This window comes from Colletotrichum siamense (genome assembly GCF_013390195.1).
Source record: "Colletotrichum siamense strain Cg363 chromosome Unknown KSG_Cg363_contig09, whole genome shotgun sequence".
NCBI classification, from domain to species: Eukaryota; Fungi; Ascomycota; class Sordariomycetes; order Glomerellales; family Glomerellaceae; genus Colletotrichum; species Colletotrichum siamense.
Genome location: NW_023501022.1, coordinates 2,846,949 through 2,872,070, shown reverse-complemented (window position 1 = coordinate 2,872,070; position 25,122 = coordinate 2,846,949). Strand labels below are relative to the sequence as shown.

At 53.5% G+C, this 25,122-nt stretch overlaps 6 protein-coding genes across 6 annotated transcripts; 4 read left to right on the top strand and 2 right to left on the bottom strand.

Annotated features, from left to right (window-relative positions):
• Positions 1-1,621: 1,621 nt before the first annotated feature.
• On the top strand, positions 1,622-5,262 carry fic1 (Ingression protein fic1; the record flags this gene model as incomplete). Its single annotated transcript, XM_036645293.1, has 2 exons — positions 1,622-1,860; positions 1,926-5,262. 2 exons carry the CDS (start codon positions 1,622-1,624, stop codon positions 5,260-5,262), a joined length of 3,576 nt encoding a protein of 1,191 aa, XP_036489912.1.
• Positions 5,263-6,093: 831 nt separating this feature from the next.
• On the top strand, positions 6,094-7,189 carry CGCS363_v013443 (uncharacterized protein; the record flags this gene model as incomplete). Its single annotated transcript, XM_036645292.1, has 2 exons — positions 6,094-6,552; positions 6,641-7,189. The coding sequence occupies 2 exons, from the start codon at positions 6,094-6,096 to the stop codon at positions 7,187-7,189; spliced, it is 1,008 nt and encodes a 335-aa protein (XP_036489915.1).
• An 8,800-nt stretch (positions 7,190-15,989) lies between these two features.
• CGCS363_v013442 (putative ankyrin repeat protein) lies at positions 15,990-19,118 on the top strand (the record flags this gene model as incomplete). Its single annotated transcript, XM_036645291.1, has 1 exon — positions 15,990-19,118. The coding sequence occupies one exon, from the start codon at positions 15,990-15,992 to the stop codon at positions 19,116-19,118; it is 3,129 nt and encodes a 1,042-aa protein (XP_036489914.1).
• A 348-nt stretch (positions 19,119-19,466) lies between these two features.
• CGCS363_v013441 (ABC1 family protein MCP2-like protein) lies at positions 19,467-21,052 on the bottom strand (the record flags this gene model as incomplete). Its single annotated transcript, XM_036645290.1, has 3 exons — positions 19,467-20,789; positions 20,845-20,995; positions 21,045-21,052. The coding sequence occupies 3 exons, from the start codon at positions 21,050-21,052 to the stop codon at positions 19,467-19,469; spliced, it is 1,482 nt and encodes a 493-aa protein (XP_036489919.1).
• Positions 21,053-22,209: 1,157 nt separating this feature from the next.
• CGCS363_v013440 (uncharacterized protein) lies at positions 22,210-22,943 on the top strand (the record flags this gene model as incomplete). The annotated part of the gene is made up of 2 exons (XM_036645289.1): positions 22,210-22,527; positions 22,584-22,943. 2 exons carry the CDS (start codon positions 22,210-22,212, stop codon positions 22,941-22,943), a joined length of 678 nt encoding a protein of 225 aa, XP_036489918.1.
• Positions 22,944-23,172: 229 nt separating this feature from the next.
• On the bottom strand, positions 23,173-24,389 carry PEX19 (Peroxisomal biogenesis factor 19; the record flags this gene model as incomplete). Its single annotated transcript, XM_036645288.1, has 4 exons — positions 23,173-23,268; positions 23,322-23,933; positions 23,983-24,188; positions 24,245-24,389. 4 exons carry the CDS (start codon positions 24,387-24,389, stop codon positions 23,173-23,175), a joined length of 1,059 nt encoding a protein of 352 aa, XP_036490020.1.
• Positions 24,390-25,122: the final 733 nt, after the last annotated feature.

Here is a 25,122-nt window from a genome sequence, read left to right as displayed (position 1 = left end):
GCTGTGGACTACGGCGGCGGGACATCAACCTCTCTTTTTGCTGCTGGGCCCTTGCTTGCCCTGCCCTGGCCTGGCTGTCCTGTCCTGCCCGCCCTGGGTCAGGGTTCTTCAAGGGACAGCGGGAGGGCGCGATGTTGGCTTGGATGCTGGATCTGGGTTGGATGGGTGGGCAAGCGAGCGAGCGGGTGGTGAGATTGCGATGAGAAGAGACGGACCAACCTCTCCCATTACCTCAGTTTGACGCTCTCAATAACTGATGCGGATGGCATGAATGGGCGGTCGTCTCATCGGACTCTGCGAGTGCCCTGTTTCTGGCATTTGTTTGGATGCCTGGGAGGGTGGTTTTTGGGGGAGTGACAAAAGTGACAGGCCACGGCAGGTGTCTCGCGTTTCCCAGCCCGACCAGCCACAGCATATTCCCCAATCCAGGTGCTTGGTGGAGACAAGGTGGGGTCCTGCCGCCCCTCATTCGCCCAGCCACCACACGCGCGGCCTGGGGATGGCCCCTGCACGCAGCACAATGTACAGTGCGGCTTCTGTCTTTTTGGCGCTTGGCCTTGGCGCTTGTCCTGTTTTAGCGGCATTCTATTTGGTTCGTACCTGCTGAGTTTCTTTCCCTCAGTGCCGGGAGGGGAAGAGAAGGAAAAAAAAAAAAACTATGAGGCAGGTAAGGCGCGCCATCGCTGATCGAGGTTAGCTGGACCTGTCGTCCGTTGCAACAGAGCTAGGAGATACCTGCAGCCAGTGGCAGGACACCCGCGAGACCCAGGTACCAAGCTCTTGCCTGCACCGGTTTTTCCAGGTACGCAGTACGGATCCTGGGTAAGGTACCTGACCTGAACCAGACAGATTCCACACCCCACTCCAAATGGACTCCAATTGCTAGGTACCGTGCTGTTGCTGCATGCACGTCTGCTGCTGCTCCTCCAGCTGCTGCATGCCCGTCGCCGCCGCCTGCCCTGCGCCAGCCAAAAACAATCATCATTCATCATCTGCCTCCTCCCACCCGCTGCTGCTACGCTCCCGACCTTGCCTTGCCTTGCCTTGCCTCACGCTGCGCTGCGCTGCTTGGCTCGTTCTTGCTTAGCTTTGCTCTTCCTGATCTGATCTGACCGGGTGTCTGTCTGTCTTTCTTCCTCTCACACGCACACAAGCACGCACAAACTCACACACTCTCTCTTCTCCCTCACCCTCACTTCCTCTCTTGCACCTCCCCCTCTCACCCCGTCATCGTCGCCGTTTGCCATTCATTCCTCGGCTCAGACGCAGACTCGGGTGCTGGCTCCCTGCCTTCTTTCTCTCCATCGCCAACATCGTCCTTGTTTCACCCGTTGTTTGTGTCTCTGCCCTATCGTCATATTTCTCTCGCCTGGAGCCCTCCATTGTTTTGATACCCGTCTCTCAAAAAAGAAGACGAACCGAGCCGCCAATGTAAACGAGCTCTCTCTCTATATCTAGAGTTGCCAACATTTTCCTATCTCTACCAGCATCCGCATCACTGTGTGGCTTGCCAGCAGCTTCACTTTTTGTTGTTTTTCGTCGCCTTGTCAACCCGAAACGGCATCCGAATTGACCCATCGAACAACACCTTACAACACCACAGATACAGCAAACACAAAACATGTTAGCGTCCAAAGCGAAAGCATCGCACCCACTCAATGGGATGCACACGGCTGGCATCTTTGCCGACCCCAGCGTCGATGGCCCATTGATCGGCACCCTGGTCGCTATCGTCGACCGCGCAAAGAACTTGCCCAACCGCAAGACCATGGGGAAGCAGGACCCCTACTGTGCAGCACGCCTCGGCAAGGAAGCGAAGAAGACGACGACAGATATCCGCGGAGGACAGACACCCAAATGGTACCGACACTTTCCCCCGAACCCATTCATGGCCCGCCGATAACAACTAACATACTACTCTGCAGGGACCAAGAGCTTCGATTCGCTGTCCACGATTCCCCAGACTACTACCAGCTTAAGGTGTCAGTATTCCACGACGATAAGAAGACGGACCTCATTGGAGAGACGTGGGTCGACCTCAGGGATATCATTGTTCCCGGCGGAGGGCAGAACGACTTGTGGCGCAACTTGACCTTCAAGGGCAAGTATGCCGGAGAGATTCGCATGGAGATCACATACTACGATATCCGGCCAAAGCCCGAGAAGCCCGTAGCGAAGCCCAAGCCTGTCGAGGCCGAGCCGATTGAGACGTACGCATCCCATGGAACGATCCCTCGAAAGCAGATCAAGAGACGCCCGCTGCCCTCCGATCCTTTCACGGGCGAGGCCCCCGCCGCCCCGTCACCAGAACAAGCACCGACCCCGCCTCGCGCTGGTGGCCCTCGAGGACCCAAGGAGATGAGCGCACCGTCGTCGCCAGCGCCAGAACCGAGAGAGCAGCCGAGTCTGTCAGGCTCTCGACCGATGCCCACGAAGAAGCCCACACCCGCACAAGTACCGACGCCGTCGCCATTGCAGGCTATTGAGTACCACGCTTCTCCTGCTTCTCGCAGCCAGACAGAGCTACCTGCGCCGACGTCACCCGCTGCCCTATCTCACCCCGCCGAGGTGACACCTCAGCACACTCCCACGAGGCACGAGCGCTACGATAGCCCCACTTCTCAGCACGACGAGAGAGACTACAGCCCGAGATATGCTTCCCAAGAAATCGTCGATCGAGCCCACTATCGTCAAGGCTCGGAGCCACCGCCCCGCGATTCGTATCTTCTCGAGGACTCGAGAAATTCTCCCGCAGCCGAGGATGATAGGCCGCCGCCGCCTCCTGCTCACCGCAGCAGAGGAAACTCTCAGGATATGGTCTTGAGGGGCTCGTTCGACACGCCGCCGAAATCAGCAAATGCGGCCATGAGACAGGATGTTCTCCGAAACGAGGCGCACCGCATGTCGTTTTCTACGGCAGCATACCCTGGACGACCGCAGTACCGTGGATTTGACTCTGCTCCAGAGGTCAGACACGCTCTGCCAGCTCCAGAGGATCACTTCCAGGAGCAGTCTCACCCCCGACACCACTCCTATGATGGACATGCTGAGTACAGGTCTATGCAGCCGACGGTTGAGGATGTTCCAGAATCGCCTACACCTGCGAATAAGACTACCGCTCGAAGGACATCGCGCGTCCCTCCGTATGACGAACTGGGCTTTGGCCAGGATCAGAAGCCAGCGCCGCCTCCACCTCAAGCATTGGCCGTTGGCCCTAGGCAGCCCGCTCGAGCGCCTCAATACCAAGAACAAGCACACGATCAGGGATACGACCAAGTGCCAAGCCCGGCGCCGTTGAACATTGGCGGCAGAGGCAGTGCAGGATCTCGCCAGCGCGGCCAGTCGCCTAATCCCGCCTACGACAGGGGCAACGAGATGGTTTCATCAGGTCCTTACAGCACATCGCCGCAGCCAGACTATCAACCTCAGGGCAACGAGCTTGTTTTTGCGGGCCGCGGTTCAGCATCTCCGGGTCGCTTCAGCACCTCCCCCCAGCCGGAGTACCAGCAAGACTATCAGCAGGACTACCGGCAGCAGCCGGAGTACCAACCTAGAGGTGATGAGTTGGTGCTTGCTGGAAGAGGGAATGCTTCACCTTCTCACTACAGCACTTCGCCGCAGCCATACGTTCGAGGCGACGAGATGGTCCGACATCAGCCGGTGTCTCCCATGTCTATGCGTGACCCGAGAGGTGATGAAATGGTTCGTCACCAAGTGTCGCCCATCGCTACGAGGGATATCAGAGGCGATGAGATGGTGCGCCAACATCAGTCTCCCATTGCCTCCAGAGACTTCGCGCCCAGCCCTCAAGACTACCACTCTCGCAGCCAGAACTCTTATGTATCGCAGCGATCCGAGCTCTCGGGAACCGAGATAAAGGCAACGACCATGCCTTCTGTCCCTGCCTCTTTGGTGCCAGGAGTCGATCCCGGCCTCACACAAGATGTCACCGATCGCATTTACGAGGACCGACGTCAGACAAGGCGTTACACAACCGAGAGTATCACGACGCCGACACGTGGTAGGCAGCATCCCGGATACAACGACCAGACCTACATCCCGCCGCGACACGACAACCGGCAGTCTGTGGCTTACAGTGGTGATATGCATAGAGGACGCGGTCCTTCGCCTGCGCCCCCGCATCAAAGCATGAGAGGACGAGGTCCCTCACCGCAGCCGTACGCTCATGACATGAGAGGAAGAGGTGCCTCCCCTCAACCTTATGCTCAGGACATGAGAGGCAGGGGCGCATCCCCCCAGCCCTACGCTCAGGATATGCGCGGCCGTGGCGCCTCTCCGAACCCCTACGCCCACGACACGAGGGGACGTGGTGTATCGCCTAATCCCCACCACGATATGAGGGGACGCGGCGTGTCGCCCAATCCTCACCACGATATGAGACGCGGCATTTCTGTCAGTCCTCATCCTCAACATCGCGCACGTGGTCTTTCACCGATACCGCCGCCGCAGTCTAGACGAGGAATGTCCCCCAACCCGTCTCACACGATCAAGCGCAAGTCGGTCAGTCCAGCGCCGCCCCCGGATCATCGCAGATTGTCTGGCGTTCCCTTCGGTCCCGACTCATATGATGCGCTCAACCCGACGTTGTCCGCCACTGGCAGCGATATCTCCAGACCCGACCCGGATGAGAAGATCATCACCCATGATGGCCGTGAGATTGATCCTTCCGATCACCTGCCCATGGACACTTGGGCGCCGGAGCCTGAGCCGAAGGGTCCGAAGACCCCAGCCACAGCATCCGTACGTTCAAGAGTCTCAATGGCTCCTCAACCTGCGCCTACAAGCGGTCGTCGTCAGCTTCGCATCGCGGCTCGACCGCAATCCCAGGTTTCGCCCGTCTCCTACGACTCGGATCGGTACAGCACCCCGCCCGCTCCAAACGCCGGTGCCCGAAACCGGTTGCAGAAGAAGACGCAACGCATGTCTGCTCTTCCTTCCACTTCGCCAGCAGGATCTAGTCCCCTGGCGCCCATCTCTTCGCACAACTACCAGGACCATGGCAGCGACTTCACGCCGCCTCGCATGTCACGCGCGAGCACGTGGGACTACCCTAGTGAGAATCACGCTCCCCAGTACGGCAGCTCCCCCGGCGGCATGCGTGGCGGTCCCCCGATCCCGGCGAAGATCCCTCTGCCCATCATGAGCGGAGCCAACAACGCTAGCGAGAGCGAGTGGGCTCTCATGCAGGAGATGAGCCGCATTGACATTGGTGCTGGGCGCTCCAGACGTCATCGTTACTAGTTCAGCATATCACAGCCTTCAGCATTGGTAGCGACGGATTCATGAGTTCACGTGTCGATTTTCTCACGACGGACTTGTTATTGTAATTGTACTATATAATGGTTGCGGGGTTTTGTGTTTCTGGATCGGGATTTCTTTCGGTGGAATGAAATGGGAAAACATGGCTTGGGTTACGGGAGATGATGGGCGGCGGAATTTGTATGGTAATGCTGCAGACAGCCAGAATTCCATCTTTTCACATTCATCTTTTGACTATATGTGACTCTTCGATTCGGAGTCGGCGTTTGCTGACCATAAATAGTTTGCTCCTGTAGGGCTGACTCGTTCCTCATCCCCCTCCTTTTACGCCGTGAAAGCTATCTGGTCGTTCAAAATGCCAAGCCCCACAGAAGAACCACGTTCCCCCTGGCCTCAGAGACGGTCGCTCCGTGCGGGCTGTATGTATGCATTGATCGAGTCAATTCCGTCATTTACGAACGAAGGTTTTAAGAACATTTCATCAGGAAAGAAAAGCCTTTTTGTCACTCACGTGTTGTATGCTATTGAACAGCACACGTTACACCCCGCGCACGTTTGAGCTATACGATGAACATGAGTTCGGACGTAACCTTATTCTCCCTTCCCCCTTACACAGAAATGAATCTTATTTGGAAGTCGGTTATTCCGACATCAGCCTCTGCACAGAACTAGACAGTTCGGGTCTTTCGTGTCCCACGAATCCGCAATAAAAAGATGTCGAGCCCGTGTTCACATAATCATGCCCGAATCCCCCCGGCTCCGTGACCACTCCGATTACTGATCCTGCTGTGACAAAGTGCCGCTCTTTTCACGATGTCCAGCGCAACGTTCGTTTCTAGGCTGCGCAGCCTGTCGCTACCGCTCCTCCTCCTCCTCCTCCAGGCCGTCTGCCTCACCGCGTCGCCCACGCCCCCGCCCGCGCTCTCCAAGCGCGCGGGCGCGTTCCCCGACTTCCCCGCCGACTACGATGGCCGCGTCAAGAAGGGGGAGTACCTCCGCACCCTGATGCCGGTGGACAACGCGGGCGCCGCGGCGGCGAACGGCGGCGCGTCGGTCGTGAGCCCGTACCAGGACCCCGCGGGCACGGCGCGCTGGGGGTGGAGTTTGGATACGTGGTGGTATCCCTACGACGGCGGGCTGAAGCCCAGTAATGTGAAGTTTCTCAGCGAAGCGATGAGTGATACTGCGTTTCCTGTGGATGAGAAGAACGGGGCGGTGTATTATTATGATCACGACAAGGAGTTTAAGCAGGCGAACGGGGAGACGGGGCAGGTGAGTGAACTGCCCAAGGGACCTTTCACACTCTGTCCCGAAGTTGGGGCCCTATCTTATACCCGAAATCTATACTGACTTCTCTCAGCCGTCGCTAGGTTCCTACAGCAACGTCGTCAACCCCGCCGCCGGCGCGCTCATCTTCGACGTCAACATGTCCCCCAAATACGCCGTCAAGGAATACGGCCTCGGCACCGTGCCCGACATGGACACGCTCTCCGACTTTGCCTTCTTCCAGTGGCTGCTCGGCTGCCAAGCTAAAAAAGTCGACCCCAAGAGCCTCAAGGTCGTCTTCCGCGCGCACATCACCTACGGGCCGACGTACAACCTCGTGCTGCAGGCGCTGAAAGACGCGGGGCAGAAGCGCGTGCCGGGGTGGAACGACCGCGTGACGTTCAAGATGGGCACGAGGGAGGGGGACGCGATCTTGGGCAGCACGCACGGCGCGGGGACGGCGTGGATGCTGATCCAGCATAAGGATGCGCTGGGCGTGAAGGAGATCACGGAGGCGGTGGTGTGGGGGATGGTGCAGCCGAAGAGCCTGGCGGGTACGCCGGGCCCGGCGGAGGGGTTTGAGTTTGATGCGGATCGGGGGTCAAGTGTGTTGAATATTAGGTTTACGATAAAGGATGCTTAGATTACTGCCATTCCAATGGCTTAGTAGAGTATTTAGGTCAAATCAAGATAGAAATAAAAAGAAGACTTTGCCAATTCTTAGTGTTGATTGAAAACATGGTGATTGCACGCATGGTAGTAGCTGCTCTGGCATTCCGAAGGCGTCCCTTTGATAAGTGATTCAGGGTTGTGGCTCTTGAAACGATTCCTAGTCTATCTGACAGTTGTTCTGCAGCTCTCTGTTTAGGCGAGTGCGATGTCTAGGTATCTAGCAGTGAATACATGCGCTCCATTACGAATAAAGGATGAGGATGAATGGCCTTGGACAGCTGACTCTACAGATAATGGGCGAGACTCGCCTGTGCGGTCCGCACTTTCTTTTATTAAAGATACTCAAAAGGTATAATATTATGGGTAAAGGCACTAGCTATGTTGATTTTGAATACAACAGGGTAGACTAGGATCACACATTCATATTGCAGGCTGGCATTGATATTCAGACGGAGATGCTGTTGATGCCTTTTCTTGGCAATGAGCAAGGAGCTGATGTCTATTGATGTTGTGTCACGACTTTTTATGCACCTTTCGGGCATGAAGTACACCGGTGGGAGGGCAGGTGACGAGAGACGGCAAGCTGAATAAGAAAGCATTGGGTAGCACTTGGTTGTCAGCTTATGGCTTGCCGAGACATCGGCAAGTGCAGATTTTACCGTCATATCAAGTGCACATTCCCAGGACAAGCTAGTTCTCTTCTATGAAGGACTTCCAGCGAGGAAAAACTTCCATCAACAAGATGATGGTGTGCAGGAGCAGGCTATGGCTACATTACCCTCAGAAGCCTTCAATTTCGCCACCCTCTCCCGCTCCGACGCCACTCATGAGGGCGAGAAGAACGTGACACTAGAATTCCTTCCAGTAAAACCGGTGGTCGAAAATTGTGGCGTCAAATACAATTGATCAACATTTCGTATGTCTCTGTAGAAGTGGCCGTCTGGCATTGGCAATGTGCTGCTGTCGATGTGCTCACCGCTTATCCCTTGAGATGACTGCATGCGCTTGCAGGATGGCCGCATAAGAAGTTCATTCTCTATTGGACTGATACCTGAGCTGGGATGATCAGTCTCATTCTAGCCTCCCGGTTTCGGTTGCCTTAAAGGCAACGGTCTCGGTCCTCGCCAATGGCTCTTTGATTTGTGAGTGATGGGAGATGGTGTGCTCGACGCCCAAATTCACATGGCTGAGATGGTAACGGCGCCATGTGAGGCCTGTGTTCCAAAGCTAAGCTGTGGAATCAAGTTATTGCGGTCTCTTATTTGTCGGCACTGACATGAAACAATAAAAATGGATGTAGTCCACGACGTCTGACCTCTCTGTCATTGCCACCTACTCTTCCATTCACCAGGACGGATTTTACCTCTTTCACCTGTCGTGAGATTCCAAAATGTCGAACTTCTCTGCCGATCTTTGTGTAAAGTGCGATCAAAGGCCATACGATGTCACTTGCTCTTGCAGTAAGAAGCTATGCGAGCCATGTTTCCAGAACAAGCACCAGAAGAAACACCCGAGTCATCGGCGTGGGGCATCGAAGCTTTCAGCTGCCTTCTGGTATAAGGTTTCAGGAAAGAACTTGGGAATAAGCTCTCCACTTTCGAGGGACAAGTGCTTCAAGGATGACGAAACATCCAAATGGTTTGGTCTCCACACTGTTGTCAGTACCACAGGAAGAGTAAACACCATCGTGGAGACCAAGAGGCTGTCGCTACTCATGGAAAGGTCAATAGAATTCCATGGAGAAAACAGCCCCAAGCGCCAATTTCCGAGCATCACGTCGTTTGTTGGCGAAACAAATGCTGGAAAGTCTACTCTCGGTGAGTTACTAACACCCCGAGGTGGTTCATTATCTTTTCTCCTCCGACATAAGATTCAGCACGGCGCCTCGACTCTGCCAGAATGTGGATTACTATTTGCATGCCTTGCTCCTGAGATTTAGGACGCCGACTGACACAATATTGGTGTAGTTCGTTCTCTGATCTATCAAGCAACGCAAGAATGCCTCGATCGCTTCGAATCTATCGACGCCCCCGTCCCTGCGGACGACAACGTCGAAACAGCTGCACTTTCTACGACGGGAGAAGTCAACCTCTATCCAGATCCTGCAACGTTTGGCAGTGACTGCCCAAGGCTCTTTGCAGACTGTGAGGGAATATTTGGCACAGAACCTGTGGCTTCAAAGTACCAGACAGAGTGGGCGAAATATGGTAGAAGCTACCTTGTGAAGACCGAAGGCGACAAACTAATGGACAGGAGAACCGCCGTCAAGGAACTCTATCCCCGGTTTCTATACATCTTCAGTGATGTTGTCTGCTATGTGATGCGAAATCACAAGGCATGGGCAGACTCTGCCCTGAAGCTTCTGGACTGGTCCATGATAGGAGCACAGAGCACTGTCAATCAACAGTCACTACCTGCTCTCATCATTGTGCTCAATGGACCATTCATACAAAGTGAAAATTGGCTATCCGGTGATGAAGATGTCATCACTTCCAGCTTCTTCTCAGCCATCGAACTTGAGATCACGGAAAATGCCAGAGTCAGGAAGCTAGCTGCCCTTGTAAGTAGTGCAATAATATCCCAATCTTTATGTGTTTGCCTTTGCTAGAATGCTAAATCGTCCAATATCACAGCACGGATCTTCCACGATGAAACAGCTCTTCGAAAAGAGCTTCTCCAGTGTTCACGTTCACTACATCCCCCAGGAAGGCTACAAGGAGCTAGGAACGACAGACATAATGTGCGAACAGTACTCAAAGCTTGCGCACCGGGTAGAATTCAATTCCATCCGTGTCCAGGATCTCAGGAAGAAGGCATGGACTCGTTTTGATATCAGACAGTTGAATCTTGTCACTGAGTTTGCATTCAAGCACCTGGCTAGTGGTGACTCTGCACCATTCGACTTCGACAAGTGCAGAAAACAGCTTTCTATTCCTAGACGCCTGGAGGATAAATTCTCAAGCTTCATCCAGCATGCTTTGAAAGAAAATCCAGAAGAGAAACTCGAAGCCACGGCAGGAGTCCTGGCAACAAGCATTTTGCTGAACAGTCTTCGAGTTGAAGGCCGCAGTAAGTAAACTTTCACCGTTAGTTCAAGTTCTGAAAAATTTGGCGGTCCTACTTGATGCCTGATATAGGGAACTTCTTAATAACATTTAGTTCGCACTTCTAGAGCTTATTCAACACCCTGATGTTGTGTTCACTAAGGACTTACAGTCAATTTGTGTGAAAGCGTTAGAGTCTTTCTTCGCTTTCTACAGAGTCTGTAAGTTTGTCGATCCAACGACTAATGAGAGATGTGTCAATCTCAAGTATGGTCATGCCGTGGGCCATCAAAGCAGGACTGGCGCTATCCTTGGCGGCGGTCCCTTTGTGGCAGGTGACTTTGACACAACAGAGTTCATCAACAAAATACAATCGACTCTCAGGAAAACAATGGAATCGATTGATGGAGGCAAAGCGCTTAAAATGGCACGTCAAATAAATTGGCGCTCGCTGGTTGCTGAGAAACACAAGACACAGCTTTCAGCACTTCGACAAATTCAAGGATCTCCTCGGTGGATGTCGGCTTCTGAAGGCGTCATGAACAATGGCGATGACGTGTTGTCAAAGATCTGTCTGGGATGTCTCTTCGGTCGAGTAGAGTACGTTTTACCATGCGCCCACTACCTTTGCGTGGACTGCCTGGAAGATTTCGATTCCACACCTGACGGATTCAAATACCCGGGCAATTACACTCATACCGAGTGTGTCATCTGTGGAGCCTCTGGCGGGAATAAGTGGCCATTCAGTATCCAAACACGACCTCCCCTTTCAGGCTTGCGAATTCTCTCACTTGATGGAGGCGGCGTCCATGGGATTGTCGAGCTTACCCTTCTCAAGCGTTTGGAGGATCTCGTTGACCTCGGTGTTCCACTCGGTCGCTTTTTCGATCTCATGGTCGGCACTAGTGCTGGTGAGTAAATGATTTTGAGCTTGAGATACACTACCAGAAACTCTGCATTGATTCAGACAGACGTTATTGACTAACATGTGTCAAGGCGGCATGATTTCTCTAGGTCTTGGAATACAGCAGCGGTCTGCATCAGAGTGCATAAAGATTTTCCGAAAGATATGCGACGACGGATTCCATGCCAAGCCTCTCACAACTACTCCTGCATTGGGTTATATGGCGCGCTTGCTGAGGAGATCTATCTACAAAACTTCTCAATTCGAGGCTACAGTTCGTTCTGCGTTTGGTCCACAGCCCAACCAAGTCTTCGGGCGTACGAATTCAACCAGGGTGGCAGTAACGACAACGGTGGACAGCGAGACCATGCTCATAGCAAACTACAACCTTGGAGATTCGGACAAGTACATGAGATCTGGACTGCCACTGTGGAAAGCGTGAGTTTTGTTCATTCTCTCTGATGCTTTCACGTGTCAAGCATGGATATGTCAGGCGATTCTCCATGATCTTCCACACCTTTGGGGCTGTGAGCCTATGGCTGACGATATCTTTGATAGAGCGAGATGCACATCTGCTGCTCCTATGTATTTCAAGCCGATATCGAATCATGGGCTTGATTGTCATGATGGAGGCCTTCGGTTTAACAATCCTGTTCAACTTGCCATCAACGAGTGCAGGAAGTTGTGGGGTAGCGAAGCGCACTATGACCTGATTCTGTCTGTCGGATCTGGCGACGCAGCCAGTCCAGCAGACGTACCAACCGCTGGAACAACACCACGTTCTCCTCATTGGCTTAAGCCCTTAGTGGCCGTCTTCATTAGTTCTATGAACGGGCAGAAAGCATGGGAAGAATACATTGACAGCCAAACGCTCAAAATCAAGGAGAAGTCCTTCCGCCTCAATGTTGAGTTTAGGGACGGCAAGGAACCAGCTCTTGATGCCACTGACCAAGTTGGCCGTATGGAAACGACAGCCGGCAACGCTAAGTTCCAAGCAGAAATGGGGAAAACGTGGTTCACTCGGGAGCCTGCGAGCCCGGTTTATAAGCCAGACCTTCTATTGTTCCTGGCTGATAAGATATGTTCTAGCATGTTTTTCTTCCAGCTGACTTCCATCGACGAGTTTCAGCGCAATGACATTTATGCAATCAAGGGTTGGATCGGATGTCAGTTCCAGCCCCATGAGCCAGCATTGAGTCGCATCTTGGATCGCACTCATTACTTCGAAGTCAAGGGAGATCGGAAAGAAAAGAATCAAGCAGGCAACCGGTATTTCAGGCTTGAAATCGAATTCAACCAACAATTTGACCACATCCCAATTAGCATTGAGGTCAACTTTGGCGTCAATCGTTCCGTACCCATCAGTGGCTTCCCCATGGCATTCGAGGTTCGTAATTCCTTTCCTGGGTCTGCCGGTGTGTTCTTGTCTCAAAGTGAACTCACAGGATTTGAAAACCTACTGGGATGACAACAAAGATTCTTGGAGTGACACTTACCATGTCAAATACGACAACTGAATTCGAGGTCGGCAGCTATTGCGGAGCTTGAGGTTCCATGTTGAATTTTGGTTGAGTTTTCAAAAGGCTCACCCGGAGCGTAGCTACTGGGCGAAGCGAGGGAGTTACAATTGTGAATCCCAGCAAAGGTCGGACGCGAGATTAATATGAGGGATCTCTTGGCTAATTGGTCACCCCTTTGAGGCCCTTCGTAGATTGGTCGGCTAAGTGGCGCTACATAGTGTGAGGTTATTCCGAGAGGGTAGGGGGCAGGCGTAAAGGCAGGCGTGAGAGTATGTAGGAGGGCTGCACTCCGGGAATTTCGCTGAACGCTAGCTCCAGAGTCCACGGTATCTAGTATATTGGATGTGTGGTTGTATGTTATCTTGCTTGCACCACTTGGTTGAAAGTGTTAGAAGGAGGACGGCAGTAGAAAAGAAATTTGTCACTTTTCACTTCTACGATTTTATTTCCTCATGAGCAATTCCCATGAAAATTCGCCTTTATACCTGTTTGAAAGAGAAACAGGAGCCTGAATGGACCTACGACATCTTTTATGTGCCACAAAATCAGAGCAGAAGCTGAAGGCAGGCGGTCTCCTCGCCAACATGATTGCTAGCTGTCTTACATACAACTGTCAAATCGTCGTAAAACAATTTGGACAATTGGAAGCTTTGTATCGATGGACTGGAAACTCGTTGAACACAGGAGGTGCTCCTGTTGTTCCGAGGGATCGTGCTGCACGCAGACTTACAGGAGATCCTTTCCAAGGCGTCGGTCTTCTGTCACTAAGAGATCTTCAAACATGACTTAGAAACAGAAATGTAGGCTCTCATAGACTCACAGGAAAAGTGATAGAGGCTGAGAGCTGCAAGATATTCCGGTCAGTATAGCCCGGCAGGCCGTCATGCGTTGCAGTACCACATCTGCCATTCTCACTAGAACCCGAATCAAGCACCGTTTTATTTAACGGTACACAATCGTGACATAGCAGCGCATCTTAGGTCGTACAAGCAACTGCGCATAACATCCACATAACAGGCACAGGTCTTTGATTAGGTTGAATTCTGGCGAATGTGTCAGCAGCGAACCAATAGTGGTACCGTAGCCGATGAGTGGATATGTTCAAGGGTCATGATAGGGTTAGATACGGCGCGAGCGGTGTATTGAGGCCGCAATGAGGACCAACATAACCATGCATGTGCATGGCTTAACGAGCAATGGGTTGCGGCGCTTAATTCGAGTATTCGCTGGGTGAGGGGTCTTGCCGAAAACGACAGCCTGATGTCTGAAGAAATTACCGCAGATGTCCCGCTTCTCAATTCTCAGCCGCGTCTGCTCTCTTCTCCCACTCGACAATTGCCCTGCTTACAGCTGTTCATTGCATTCTTGTCCGATCATCACGAAGAAAGTTCTCTTCAGAAACCAACATCCATCAACATAAGCGACCTTTCACCTCCGCACGCTTCTCTCAGATACCCCGATTGCCGAGACAGCATGTCTGTCAACAGGAGGCTGCTACTCCTTTTCATCTTGCTGCGGGCAAGATCCGTATTTGCAGATGGAGGAGATGACTTTGCCAACAATCTCTTCTCAGACCTCGGACCGTAAGTTTGCTGAAATATTCTTTTGGGATGCCGTACTCAATATTACTCCGTCGTCAGGCTACTGGCGCTTTTTGGAGAACGAGTAACCATGCAATTTATGAGTGGAGCTATGGGCTGGGCCGATAACATCATTCTTGCGATGGCTCCTCTTGGTATTATCACCGCTATTGTGGGAGCAATTCGAGTTGGAGGCCCTTCTTGGCTTAAGGCGGTGATCGGGCGAGCTCGTGAGAATCTCGCCGTAGCCGAGGCTGAGCTTATGTCGTCAACCTCACAGGAGGTCTGCGAGCTTTGGAACGGTCAAGAGATTGTGAGATGCATGGGATCCCCTTCGGTTGTTGAGTTTATCTGTCTGTTGCCCGTCGACACGCAGTCTGGAAACAAGGCATTTAACATAGAGGTGGACGATAAAGTAGAGAAGTTGAATGACAAGGATCGTCATCTCGTCAAAATCGGTGAGAAGCTCTCCTGTCTCATCCATGTTCAAATTATTGATGGTTTCTTCCTAGACTTGAATATCAAGGACGACGTTCGTCGATGGAGAGATTCGCAAAAGCCTCCACAGCCGACCTGTCAGAAAGACTCCGAGGGCAACCCAGCGCCCCAAACTATCATCATTAAACGCAACTCATCTCGCGACGCACCAAATATTTCCCTCAATACTCATCGTGAAACTGGGAGAGGGGAATTGCGCGTTGTGGCGTTCTTCGGAACGATTTTGCAACTCGGCGTCCTTTTATATTCCGGTTTCGCCACGTACTACCCGACTCTAAAGTTCCAGAAAGATGGCAGTCCTATCGCGAGCTATGCATACCCTTGCGCTGCAACAGGAACACTTGTTTTGGTGTTTGGAATGATGATTTGTGCCCATGTCGTGGAAAGCAGCACAGAGGAGGAGCGATTTCACCCACGGGAGCAAAACGTGAGGGTCCGGATGGTTTGGCTACAACAAAACAAGACTGTCAGCGACCAGGTTTTCGGATCATTTGCTATATATGCAAAGAATGATCAACCCTTTATCACGACATCTAGGCGGCCCAGGCATAAAAGTGTTGGGCAGTCTCGATCCACATCACAAGGGGGGAAGCAATCGGCGCCAAATGGCTCGACCGCACTCGAAGTTGAGACGGTTCTTGGGACAATGACTACCATGACGGGATTCATCTTGCAGTTCGTTGGTTTACGAGGGCTGCACTGGTCAGCCTCGATTGCTCAACTCGGTGCAGTCTTCCTAATGGTTTGTCTTAAAGCATGGGTCCGTCGTGGACTCGTGACACCGCCAGAAGCCAAATCTTTGCCATCCGGATACGAGCTTGATTGGTTTGCAAAGACATTAGGCAAGGCTGATCAAGCACCTTGGAATGGCAATGCTAAATATGGGCCGAGCTTCGGCGCTTCATCGAGTGCAGAAGATGCTTCGGAGAGCTTAGGGGCCAACGGGTGCGTTGGCGAGTGGAAAATCGCGAGTAGTGGAGGCGTATATTTAGGCCGAGACAGACAGCTCGCTTCGAGTGGAAGCCCAAGCGGAAAACAGGACATGACCCCCAATAAGACGCTTTGCCAAGGGGGTGCTGAAACCACGGGATCTTGCATTCCAGGGAGCTCTGCCCTGAGCGCTGAGGAGGTCTTGAACATCCGGAAGAATCTTGGTCATTTATCAGAATGGCGCGGTCCTGCCTCTGCTGAGGCCGTTTGCCTTGCTAGGGCAATTGAGATCGCGATGGATACCTTGGTTGGGCTCTCTCCCATGACCTCTACTTCCAAGAAGTCTACTTCGAAAGCGTCTGCAACCATCGACCCCGCTTCCGGCGAGATGTTCTTTTGGTCCCTTGAAGCCAATTATGGTGGATCGGATTGCCATTCAATCAACTTTCAACTATACCGACAAGCCAATGGAAAATGGAAAGCGTACGCGAATGAATACGAAGCAGCGCTTTCATTATGGCTTTCCTCCGTCAAGGACGAGAAGAAAGTCAAGGATGAGAGGGAAATCAATGACGAGAAGAAAACAGCAGCCGGACTTCCGAGATACAACGGAGTCACTGAGAATCCCATCAACAAGAGAGACGATGTGCGATTACGTATGGAGGAGTCGAAAGGGAAGCAAAGCTTGCGGCTTTTAGGATTCCACACCCCAGCTCTTCATCAAGATCTGCAATGGTGGCTGCCGAAAGACTTATTTCGAATCTTTGAACTTCGGCAGCTTCAAGAGCGTCCAGATGGAGTCAGCGATGCAGAAAGCGTACTAGAAATGGAAACCCACAGAACCATTGGCTATGGTCGGCAAAAGTGGATTCAGACTTACAAGCCAGGCACGAGTGGCGAGGCCGAGAGTCCTCAAAATTCGAGCCTATTCAGTCGCAAAAGCCTGCTCGACGAAACTGAAGATCACGGCGGATATGTCTGTGAAAGCGGAACCATTCTTGCAGCAGAGTCGTACGCTTCCTTGCCATTGCTGTTTGCCCAGCACATTTTCTCGGCATTCATGCATGCCGTTGCAAGCTGGGACGGACCAAAAGAACTTTTCCAGAGCGTTGCCGATGTACAGCCCAACACCACTGGCACTAGTATTAATTGGAGATCCTTCACACTCCAGAACGCAGCTTTGTCTACAATGATTCGGGAAATCGAGAGCACTGGCCTCGGAACCCTGGAGGACATCTATCTGAGCGTTGTACCGCCGCTTAGCCAAAATCAGAAGCTCCCCCGAGCTGATGATGCAATCATCAGATTAGCAAGAGAGCAAGCTAGACAACATGAGCTACTGCAGCATTGGGACGAAGCTACACAGATATATCTATGGCTTTTCCAAACAGCAAATACATTCGGTAGACAAGGGATAGTCACCAAGGCCACAGCTGTGGTAGTTGAATATCTAAGACAAGTCTCCTCAACCATCGATTTAAGGAAAGGAAAAGATTGGTCGCTTGAACACCGGAGTCTCGAGCAAGCAAAGAGGGAAGTTGCGGAAGAACTGAACAAGTATGCCGATCATGATATCATGTTCAGTCTCATGGAGTTATACGAAGAACGGGGCTATCTTGAGAGACGCCCTGAGGCCTGCGAACAGGAGACTGAAGATCGCTCTTGCAGAGATGTGGCACTTAGCGACGCCCGTTCAGAAGGAAACAGCAGGCATCCAACGGCATTCAGCTTCATAAACCTGCAGAAAACATCCGAACTTCAACGCAAATCCGCCGATGAAGTCGAGATTTCGAACAGAGACAGACTGGACGCGAAATACATCCATCATTGGTCGCCTTTCCATGAACTTGCCAGGACTGGCCTTCGATGGGGAATCAAGTGGAGAGTTGTGCAGGAGGCACAGGAGTTTGGTGGTGTCAACTCCCGCGACCTACTCGATTGGACACCTTTACACCACGCTTGTAGTTTTCTCGGTGCTATGGAACCCCCAGACAACGAGAGAGAGAAAACCATTCGCCTATTCATCCAGGAAGGTGCGGATATCAATGCGCAGGGCAGAGATGGCATGACACCACTACACTGCGCATCCGTGGAGGGAAACAGTAGAGCCGTGACTGTCTTAATCGAGGCAGGAGCCAATGTAGACATCCCAGATGCCTCAGGAACCACACCATTACTATGGGCCGCATATAAGGGATGGTTGGATATCGCTAAAAACCTCTGGGAGGTGGCGAACAAAAGACAACGAGACAACAATGGCAGAACAGCTTTACACCTTGCAGCCTTGTCCGGGCAAACGCCCATGGTTAGGTGGCTTGTCGTGGATCAGGGTGCTGAGAAGGAAGCTCGAGACCTCGACATGCGCAGGCCCCTTCACTGGGCGGCTAGAAATGGACATGAGGAGGTTGCGGCCCTCCTTATTGAGCAGAAAGCCGATAAGGAAGCTAAAGACTCATATGGATCGAGACCGCTGCATTGTGCAGCTGCGAGAGGACACGAGCAGTTGATAGCGCTGCTCATTGACGAGGGCGCAAAAGTTGACGCCAGGGGCGAGAGGGGTCTAACACCACTGCATTGTGCAGCTGAAGAAGGATATGTGAAAGCTGCAGAAATGCTCCTTAAGAAAGGGGCAAACATAGAAGCTAAATTGGGGCTCACCTCGACAGCACTAGACCTAGCAGCTATGAAGGGCCAAGCGGCGGTCGTGGCGCTCCTCATCCATCAAGGTGCAGAAAAGGATTTAAGAGATGACCGTGGTGAAACTCTACTGCACAGAGCAGCTGCTTTTGGCAATCCAGAGACTATGGCATGTCTAATCCAGGAGGGCGCAGACATAGAGGCCAAATCCAAAAAGGATGAAACGCCACTACATAAAGCTATTGAGTGGGGGAAGGATGGAATTGTCCACCTGCTTCTTAGGCTAGGGTCTAATATTGAGGCTCGAGGCACGCCGCCATTGGGTAAAGGATATCAACTTACACCACTACACTACGCTGCTTTGTTTGGGCGTGGACGCATTGCAAGAATGCTCAAAGATGCGGGAGCCAACACTGACGTGTCAGAGAGCACTCAGCCAAGTCGACTAAGTATTGCGATCAGACACAGGCACACAGACATTGCAAAGCAATTCATCGAAGATGGGTCTTGTGTGGAGGAAAAGACACTAGATGGTAGCACACTTTCACATTTGGCTGTCATGAATGGGGACATAAGATCTCTAAGATTGCTTCTCGAGAATGGAGCAGACAAGCAGGTCAAGGATAACGAGGGAAAAACGGTGCTCCAGAAGGCCTTTGACATGCGACAGAAAATAGTTGAAGGTGAAGAGCTCGAGTCGTGTCTGTGGTTCGATTATATGAAGAAGCCCTACACGCTTACTGTCGAACGTTTTGACACAATTATATCAATTCTTAAAGAGGGATAGCAAGCAGGCTCTTAGATTATAGGCAACAGACATATTGCCAAGTTGTTAAGCTGGAAGCAAATAGACAGTGTTTCATATCAATCTGGGCGGGTGCTTTATCCGTTTAGTTTACCGACTCCCTGAGAACGACAAGGAAGGTGATGCGGACGACGATAGGGAGGACACCAGTATTAGTCCATTCCCGTCCGCTGGGCCAATGCTCTTCGCCCGTGTAACGAAGCTTTTCACATAACGCCAGGCACCATGATAAGCCACCAGTAGAGTCAAGCACCGCGCAGAATACAAGTATGAACACAGCGTAAATTACAAGTCTATACGTCTATACCCGCTTATCAAAATGCATCATCATCACATACCAGGGGCCGAAAACTCCGCGCCCTTGAGCCCAAACACCCTCTTCAAGCTCAACCACAGCTCAAACGCACCCAGCTTGAACTCGACCCTCAGGAACCCAACCCACGCGGACACCAACCGGAACGCGTTCGGCGGCCACAGCAAGGACCCGCGCGCCCGCAGGTCCTCCAGCTGCTCCTCGAACACGGTGCGCGTGCAGTACCGCGCGAGGATCATGAAGGAGCGAATGGGGCCCTGGCGGGTGTGCAGGTTCTCGTCGAGGCTGCGGGTGAGGTCGTTGGTCTTGAGGATGAGCAGGATGATGCGGGGCACCTGGCCGAGCAGCTGGACGAGGTCGGCGAGCAGGCCCTCCTGCAGCGCGTCTCCCATCTCCTTCTTCTCGTCGGCGGTGCGCGTCTGCAGGACGGAGCCCTCGCTGTTGAGCACGCTCCAGTCACGGCCGGTGATGGCGGAGGCGAAGAGCGGGAACTGCTCGTCGTTGATGTTGGCGACCTCCTTGGCGTACTTGCGCATGCGCTTCATGTCGCCGTCGATGACGGCGAGCCACATCTTGGCGTAGGAGCGCTGCAGGTCGCGGGGGATGTCGCGGTAGAGGCCGTGGTCGTAGAGGATGATGTCGAAGTTGTGGCCGCCGCGGAGGCCGCGCCGGGACTCGTTCTTGCGGATGGCGAGGTTGCCGCCGTGGGGGTCGCAGTGCAGGGGCGCGTTGTGGCCGAAGATCATTTCGTTGAAGATGCGGGCGAGGCAGGCGGAGACTTCGTCGCGGTCGATGCCGTTGGCGTCGAGGTACTCGAGGTCGTCCAGGCGATGGCCGGATACCCGCTGCATGACGAGGATGCGCTCTTTGGACCAGAGAACTTCGGGGATGACGAGGGGGTGCTCGGGGAGTTTGGCAAAGTGGTCTCGGGTGCGGTTGGCGTTGTGCTCTTCTTCTCTGAAATCCAACTCCTTCGGCAGGGAGACGTCCATCTCGGAGGAGAGCCATTCGAGGTCGTATTCGGGGAAGAAGCGCTTGAGGGTCGAGAAGGTGAATCGTGTCAGGGCGAGGTCGAGGGGAGCCCACTGGCCGACGCCAGGGTGCTGCACTTTGACAGCTACCTGCACACCATCCTCCTTGACAGTTGCCGTGTGTACCTGGGCCAGAGATGCCGCGCCAATGGGTTCGTTCGAGAATTCCGAGAAGTAGTCCCATAGCTCCTTGCCAGTATCCTTCCGGAACATTTCCTCGATCGACTCGAACGAAGACACGGGGCACTTGTCTTGTAGGGGGATGAAGGTGTTTGTCCATTCAGGCGGGAGTAGGTAGTTCATAGCACTCTATCGCGGTGTTAGCAGTGATATCGCAATGTTTAGCATGTGAAGGGGGTCGTACCAGGTGCTGGCCCAGCTTGATGAAGATACCGCCATTCTTCTCCAGAACCTTGAGTGTCCTATCAGCGCATCGCTGGTGGCAATCCTTGAGGATTTTCGACTGTAGTTCGGGGTCTTCGATCTTTTCTTGCTGATTCAAAGTCGTTCGGTAACTGCACTTCCATCAGTACGCTGCGTGGCATAACATCGTCGAAGGCAGACCTACTCATTGATGCAAACCGCCAACGCAGAAGCAACCCTCCCAGCACGCTCTGCTCCCTCATAACCGTATTTGATGTCGTCCCCGAACGCAAGCACACTCGCTCCCGCTGCACCGCCTCCAGAAGCAAGAAGCAGCACTCTGCTGCCCCTCTGGCCTCCCTTCGGTGGCGCCCTGCCAGCCGAGGTCCTTGACGATGTCGACGAGAACCCGCGGGTGTTGCCTCTGGCGAACGACTGTCTGCTAGGCTGCGCCGACGGGCCAGCGCGACAGCTGGAGCACGTCCATGGTTGTCGAGTGGTGAGCCGGCGCAACGGGGACGAGAAAACGGAGAAGGCTTTCATCTGGACGCTGGCCCGCTGCCGCCAATGGTGTGACAATCGCAAGTGCAGTCCACGGCGACTGTCATTCTACGTTGGTCGTGGGTTTACTGGTATTTCTTTTGTTTTTTTCTCCGTGTGGCCAATTGTCGGTGTCGAGGTCGTGTGTTCGCTTTCTCAACAGTCGCTACAGATTGTGGAGCAGCCAAGGGGGATTGAGTTGTTCAACAGAGGGTCCCAGAACTAGTCGGAAATCATGTCGTCAGTCGACCTCGCAGCGACTTTTTTTTTTTCTCCTTCGCTGAATTTCCCTCTGTCACTGTTTGCCATTGCGTCTCCGGCCCACGGCGGTCGTTGGGGTAGGGTGGCGCCTGTATCTTTCCCCCATGCGGCGCCGTTTTTTCATTCGCTCGGCTTGGTAGACCCCTGCCTCGGGGTCCGTTCGGGAACCGCCGGGAGAGAGAGAAGGCCTGGCCAGGCGCGCCAGGACCGCAGGCGAACTGCATGAGGTCACACTGCCCGATTGGGGGAACGTTCTTCGTTAAGTGGACTTCACGTGTCAAACACTCAAGCCACACGCATCGTGCGCCACGACGACAAGGTACTATGTATCTGACCGCGTCCGAGTCGCGTCCGGATATCAATTAAGCAATTACAACAACCAATGCGCGAGCTCTCACCCACCTTGCCGTGCCACTTCCGGACTACTACACGACACACCGGACCTTTAACAACACCACCACTTTCTATAATCTGCTCAGCACCTCCATTTTTACGACTTGCTCTCGACTAGCTCCCATTCATGCAACCAGACAAAACGCCAGAAAGGAAAACCACCAGCAGCACCATGTTTTCCGTCGCGGGGCCCGTAGTATTCAGCGAGCGGACGCCATGGGACTTTAGACCCGCCGTCCCGTCGCCTCTGTCCTCATCACCCATTCGCGCGTCATCGCCACTCTCTCCGATCAGCGACAACACTGTCCGCCAAACCCAGTCGTCGCCCATCCCCGCGCCAAAGTTCAAGTACGCATCGCGACCGACGAGGCCGAACCCGGTGCTCCGGAGACGCGAGGACGTGCAGGAGAACCGCCGCAAAGCCTTCCTCCAGAATGTCAGGCAGCGCCAGGACGACAAGACGTACCAGAGGCGGGACATGGAGGGAACAGTGAGTATTCTGCGATGGCCACCGAGGTGGATATGCGGGGCTAATATGCGCGACAGCTTCTGAAGTCAGACTGGGACCGTGATATGCGGCAACGCTATTATTTCAAGCAGCTTGAGGGAGACGCGATATACTCCGAAGCGGACATTGAGGACGCGGCGACTCTGTCCCAGAACCAGAAGCAGCAGATCCCCGATGACGTCGATGACATGATGGTCGACGCGATCGCACAGGAAGAGCAGGATGAGCTCGACGCGTTGCTTTCGTCTTACAGCCAGTCTTCAGACGCTCAGCAACCAGCCAAGTCAGACCCTTACAACATATCAGACGACGAAGACTATGATGAGCTGTTCATGAACCTGGTGTCACAAGAAAGCGCAGTACCGGACGCATCTTCCCAGGAAATGGACATATCCTGAAAAGCTGGTATCAAAGGTTGGCCGAATTATCAGCAGGCCGGTTTGCATTGTGGAGTTTGGGTTTAGGCAGATAATTGCTTGGGGAAAATGGTTGCTTTCGGCGTTGGGCCAACTGCCCGGATGGCGTTGGCATTTTACTGGCTCTTGTACGGTTACTGAGTCACGATTATCATGAACGAGTCTGGTGAAAATAAAAGGTATATCCTGGATCTCCGCAGCGAGCTTCCTATTATTGCGGATTGCAACTCTCGTCTGCGTTGAATGCTTCCTGTGCTGATGGCATATCTCCAACCAAGTCCGAAGGTGGCGATCCGGCGGCTTGCATCTACTTTGTGTCAGCGGCGTGGGCTCCAACTTGGGCCCTATGAGATCGCTTACCTTCTGCATCCGGTCGACAATGTATTCTCTGTCCGCCGCGTTTCCATCTGCGTATGTCTTCTCCTCAAACTTGGCGACAATCTCCTTTACCAAAGCCTGCTGCTCCTCATAACGCTTCAGGTCTTCTGCGGGGGTCTTCTCGCGGTTCTTCTCCAGCCACTCAGGGAACTTGTCGTTCAGCTCCTTCATAGGCTCATACAAGATCTCTTTGTTGGTAAGCTGCTCCATCATGCCCATGAGCATCTTGGAGAACTCTTCTTCGCTGCCCGCCCCATCCATGTTGCCGTCGCCAAGCTGCTTCATCATCTCCGCAAGGAAGTCCTCGGTGGACGATTCTGCCGCAGCAGCTGTGGCCTGGTCACCGGATGCCTGCATACGCTCCATAGTCTTCCTGATCGTCTCCTGGAATGAGCCGTCCGCGATGGGATCTGCGGCGGCGGCGGCTGCTGCTGCTGGTGGTGGTTTACTCGCGGAGGATGATGATGGTTTGGGTGGCTGCGCCGCCGATGCCGATGCCGTCGCTGACGCTGGTTGTTGAGGAGTAGAGTCAACCTCTTGTGCGGCTGCGTTGATCTGCTTAAACATGTCGTCGAATTGTGCTTGCATTTCCGGCTACTGATGTTAGTCGGCGCGGTCAAGAAATGCTCGTCGATTGCCATACGTTTTTCTCCAGCTCCCCGATCAAATCTGCCATGCCAGCTTGGAGCTGCTTGGCAAAGTCGTCAGAGGAGAGCATGTCTTCCAAGGTCTTGTCATCCGTCTCGCTTGCGACAGCAGCAGGTCTTCCAGGACCAGCGGCAGTAGGCGCAGCTTTCTGTTCGGGCTTCTTGGGTTCAACGTTCACCGCCGCGAAGTCGTCGAGCATGTCTGGCCAAGTCAGTACTTCGTCCATCCATCGCAAGATTCGCAGACTCGTGGCGCACCATCTAGGTCGTCCAGGTCGTCCTCATCGGGATCCGGGACATCCTCCATAACGTCGACCGGCTTCTTCTCCTCGACCGCAGGCGCAGTGGTCTTCAACTCCTCGGGCTTGTTGGCCGTCCCGGCCGAATCACCGTCCTTTTCCATCGTTGCAATGCGCCTTGGCAAGTTTGAAAGGGTAATATGCGATGCGCGACGAAAGGCAAACGCAAGTATGTTCGAGTCCTCGGATGCTGAATAAACAGGCCCGCCTTGCCGGGAACACAGATGCGGTCGGGACAAAGAGTAGTACGGAGCGCACCCAGGTTGCAGCGAAAACGAAAGCCCGGATCTGAGGTTGCTGCAGGCAACACAACCAACCGCACAAAGGCTGGAGCAAGGCAGGCTTGACTGTCGCACGGGGGCTGGGATGATGGCTTTGTACGTGCAGAAAGGCGGACTGTCAGATGAAAGCCGAGGAATCGGGCCTGAAGCTCCTTGTCTTGCATCTGGGCAGTTCCATTTGCCCCACGTCAAATTCCCAGCACCCCGCGCTGCCTCCTACGGACCGCCGACCGCCATGGCCCAAGGTGCACTGCTCAGGCGGGGTCCTTCCTATTCGTCCAGTAATCTTCCGCTTCGCGCCCCCTGCCGCCCCTCTCCAGGTGTCCCGAGCTTCTGCGGAAGGCACGTCCATTTGCTGAAGGTGCCGTAAGGTCGCAGTTTCCCGCTGGCAGCAACGCGAGGTACGTACCGGCGAACGACCCCGAAAAATTCCACCGCCTTCCAACTGAGGTGGGTTGGCGCATTCGCTGAGGCGTGTGAAGCGAGGCGGCCTTGCTTTACGGTTAATCGTGGACGCCTTCTTGCCCAGCAGACTCAGCTTCAGTCATCCCAACAA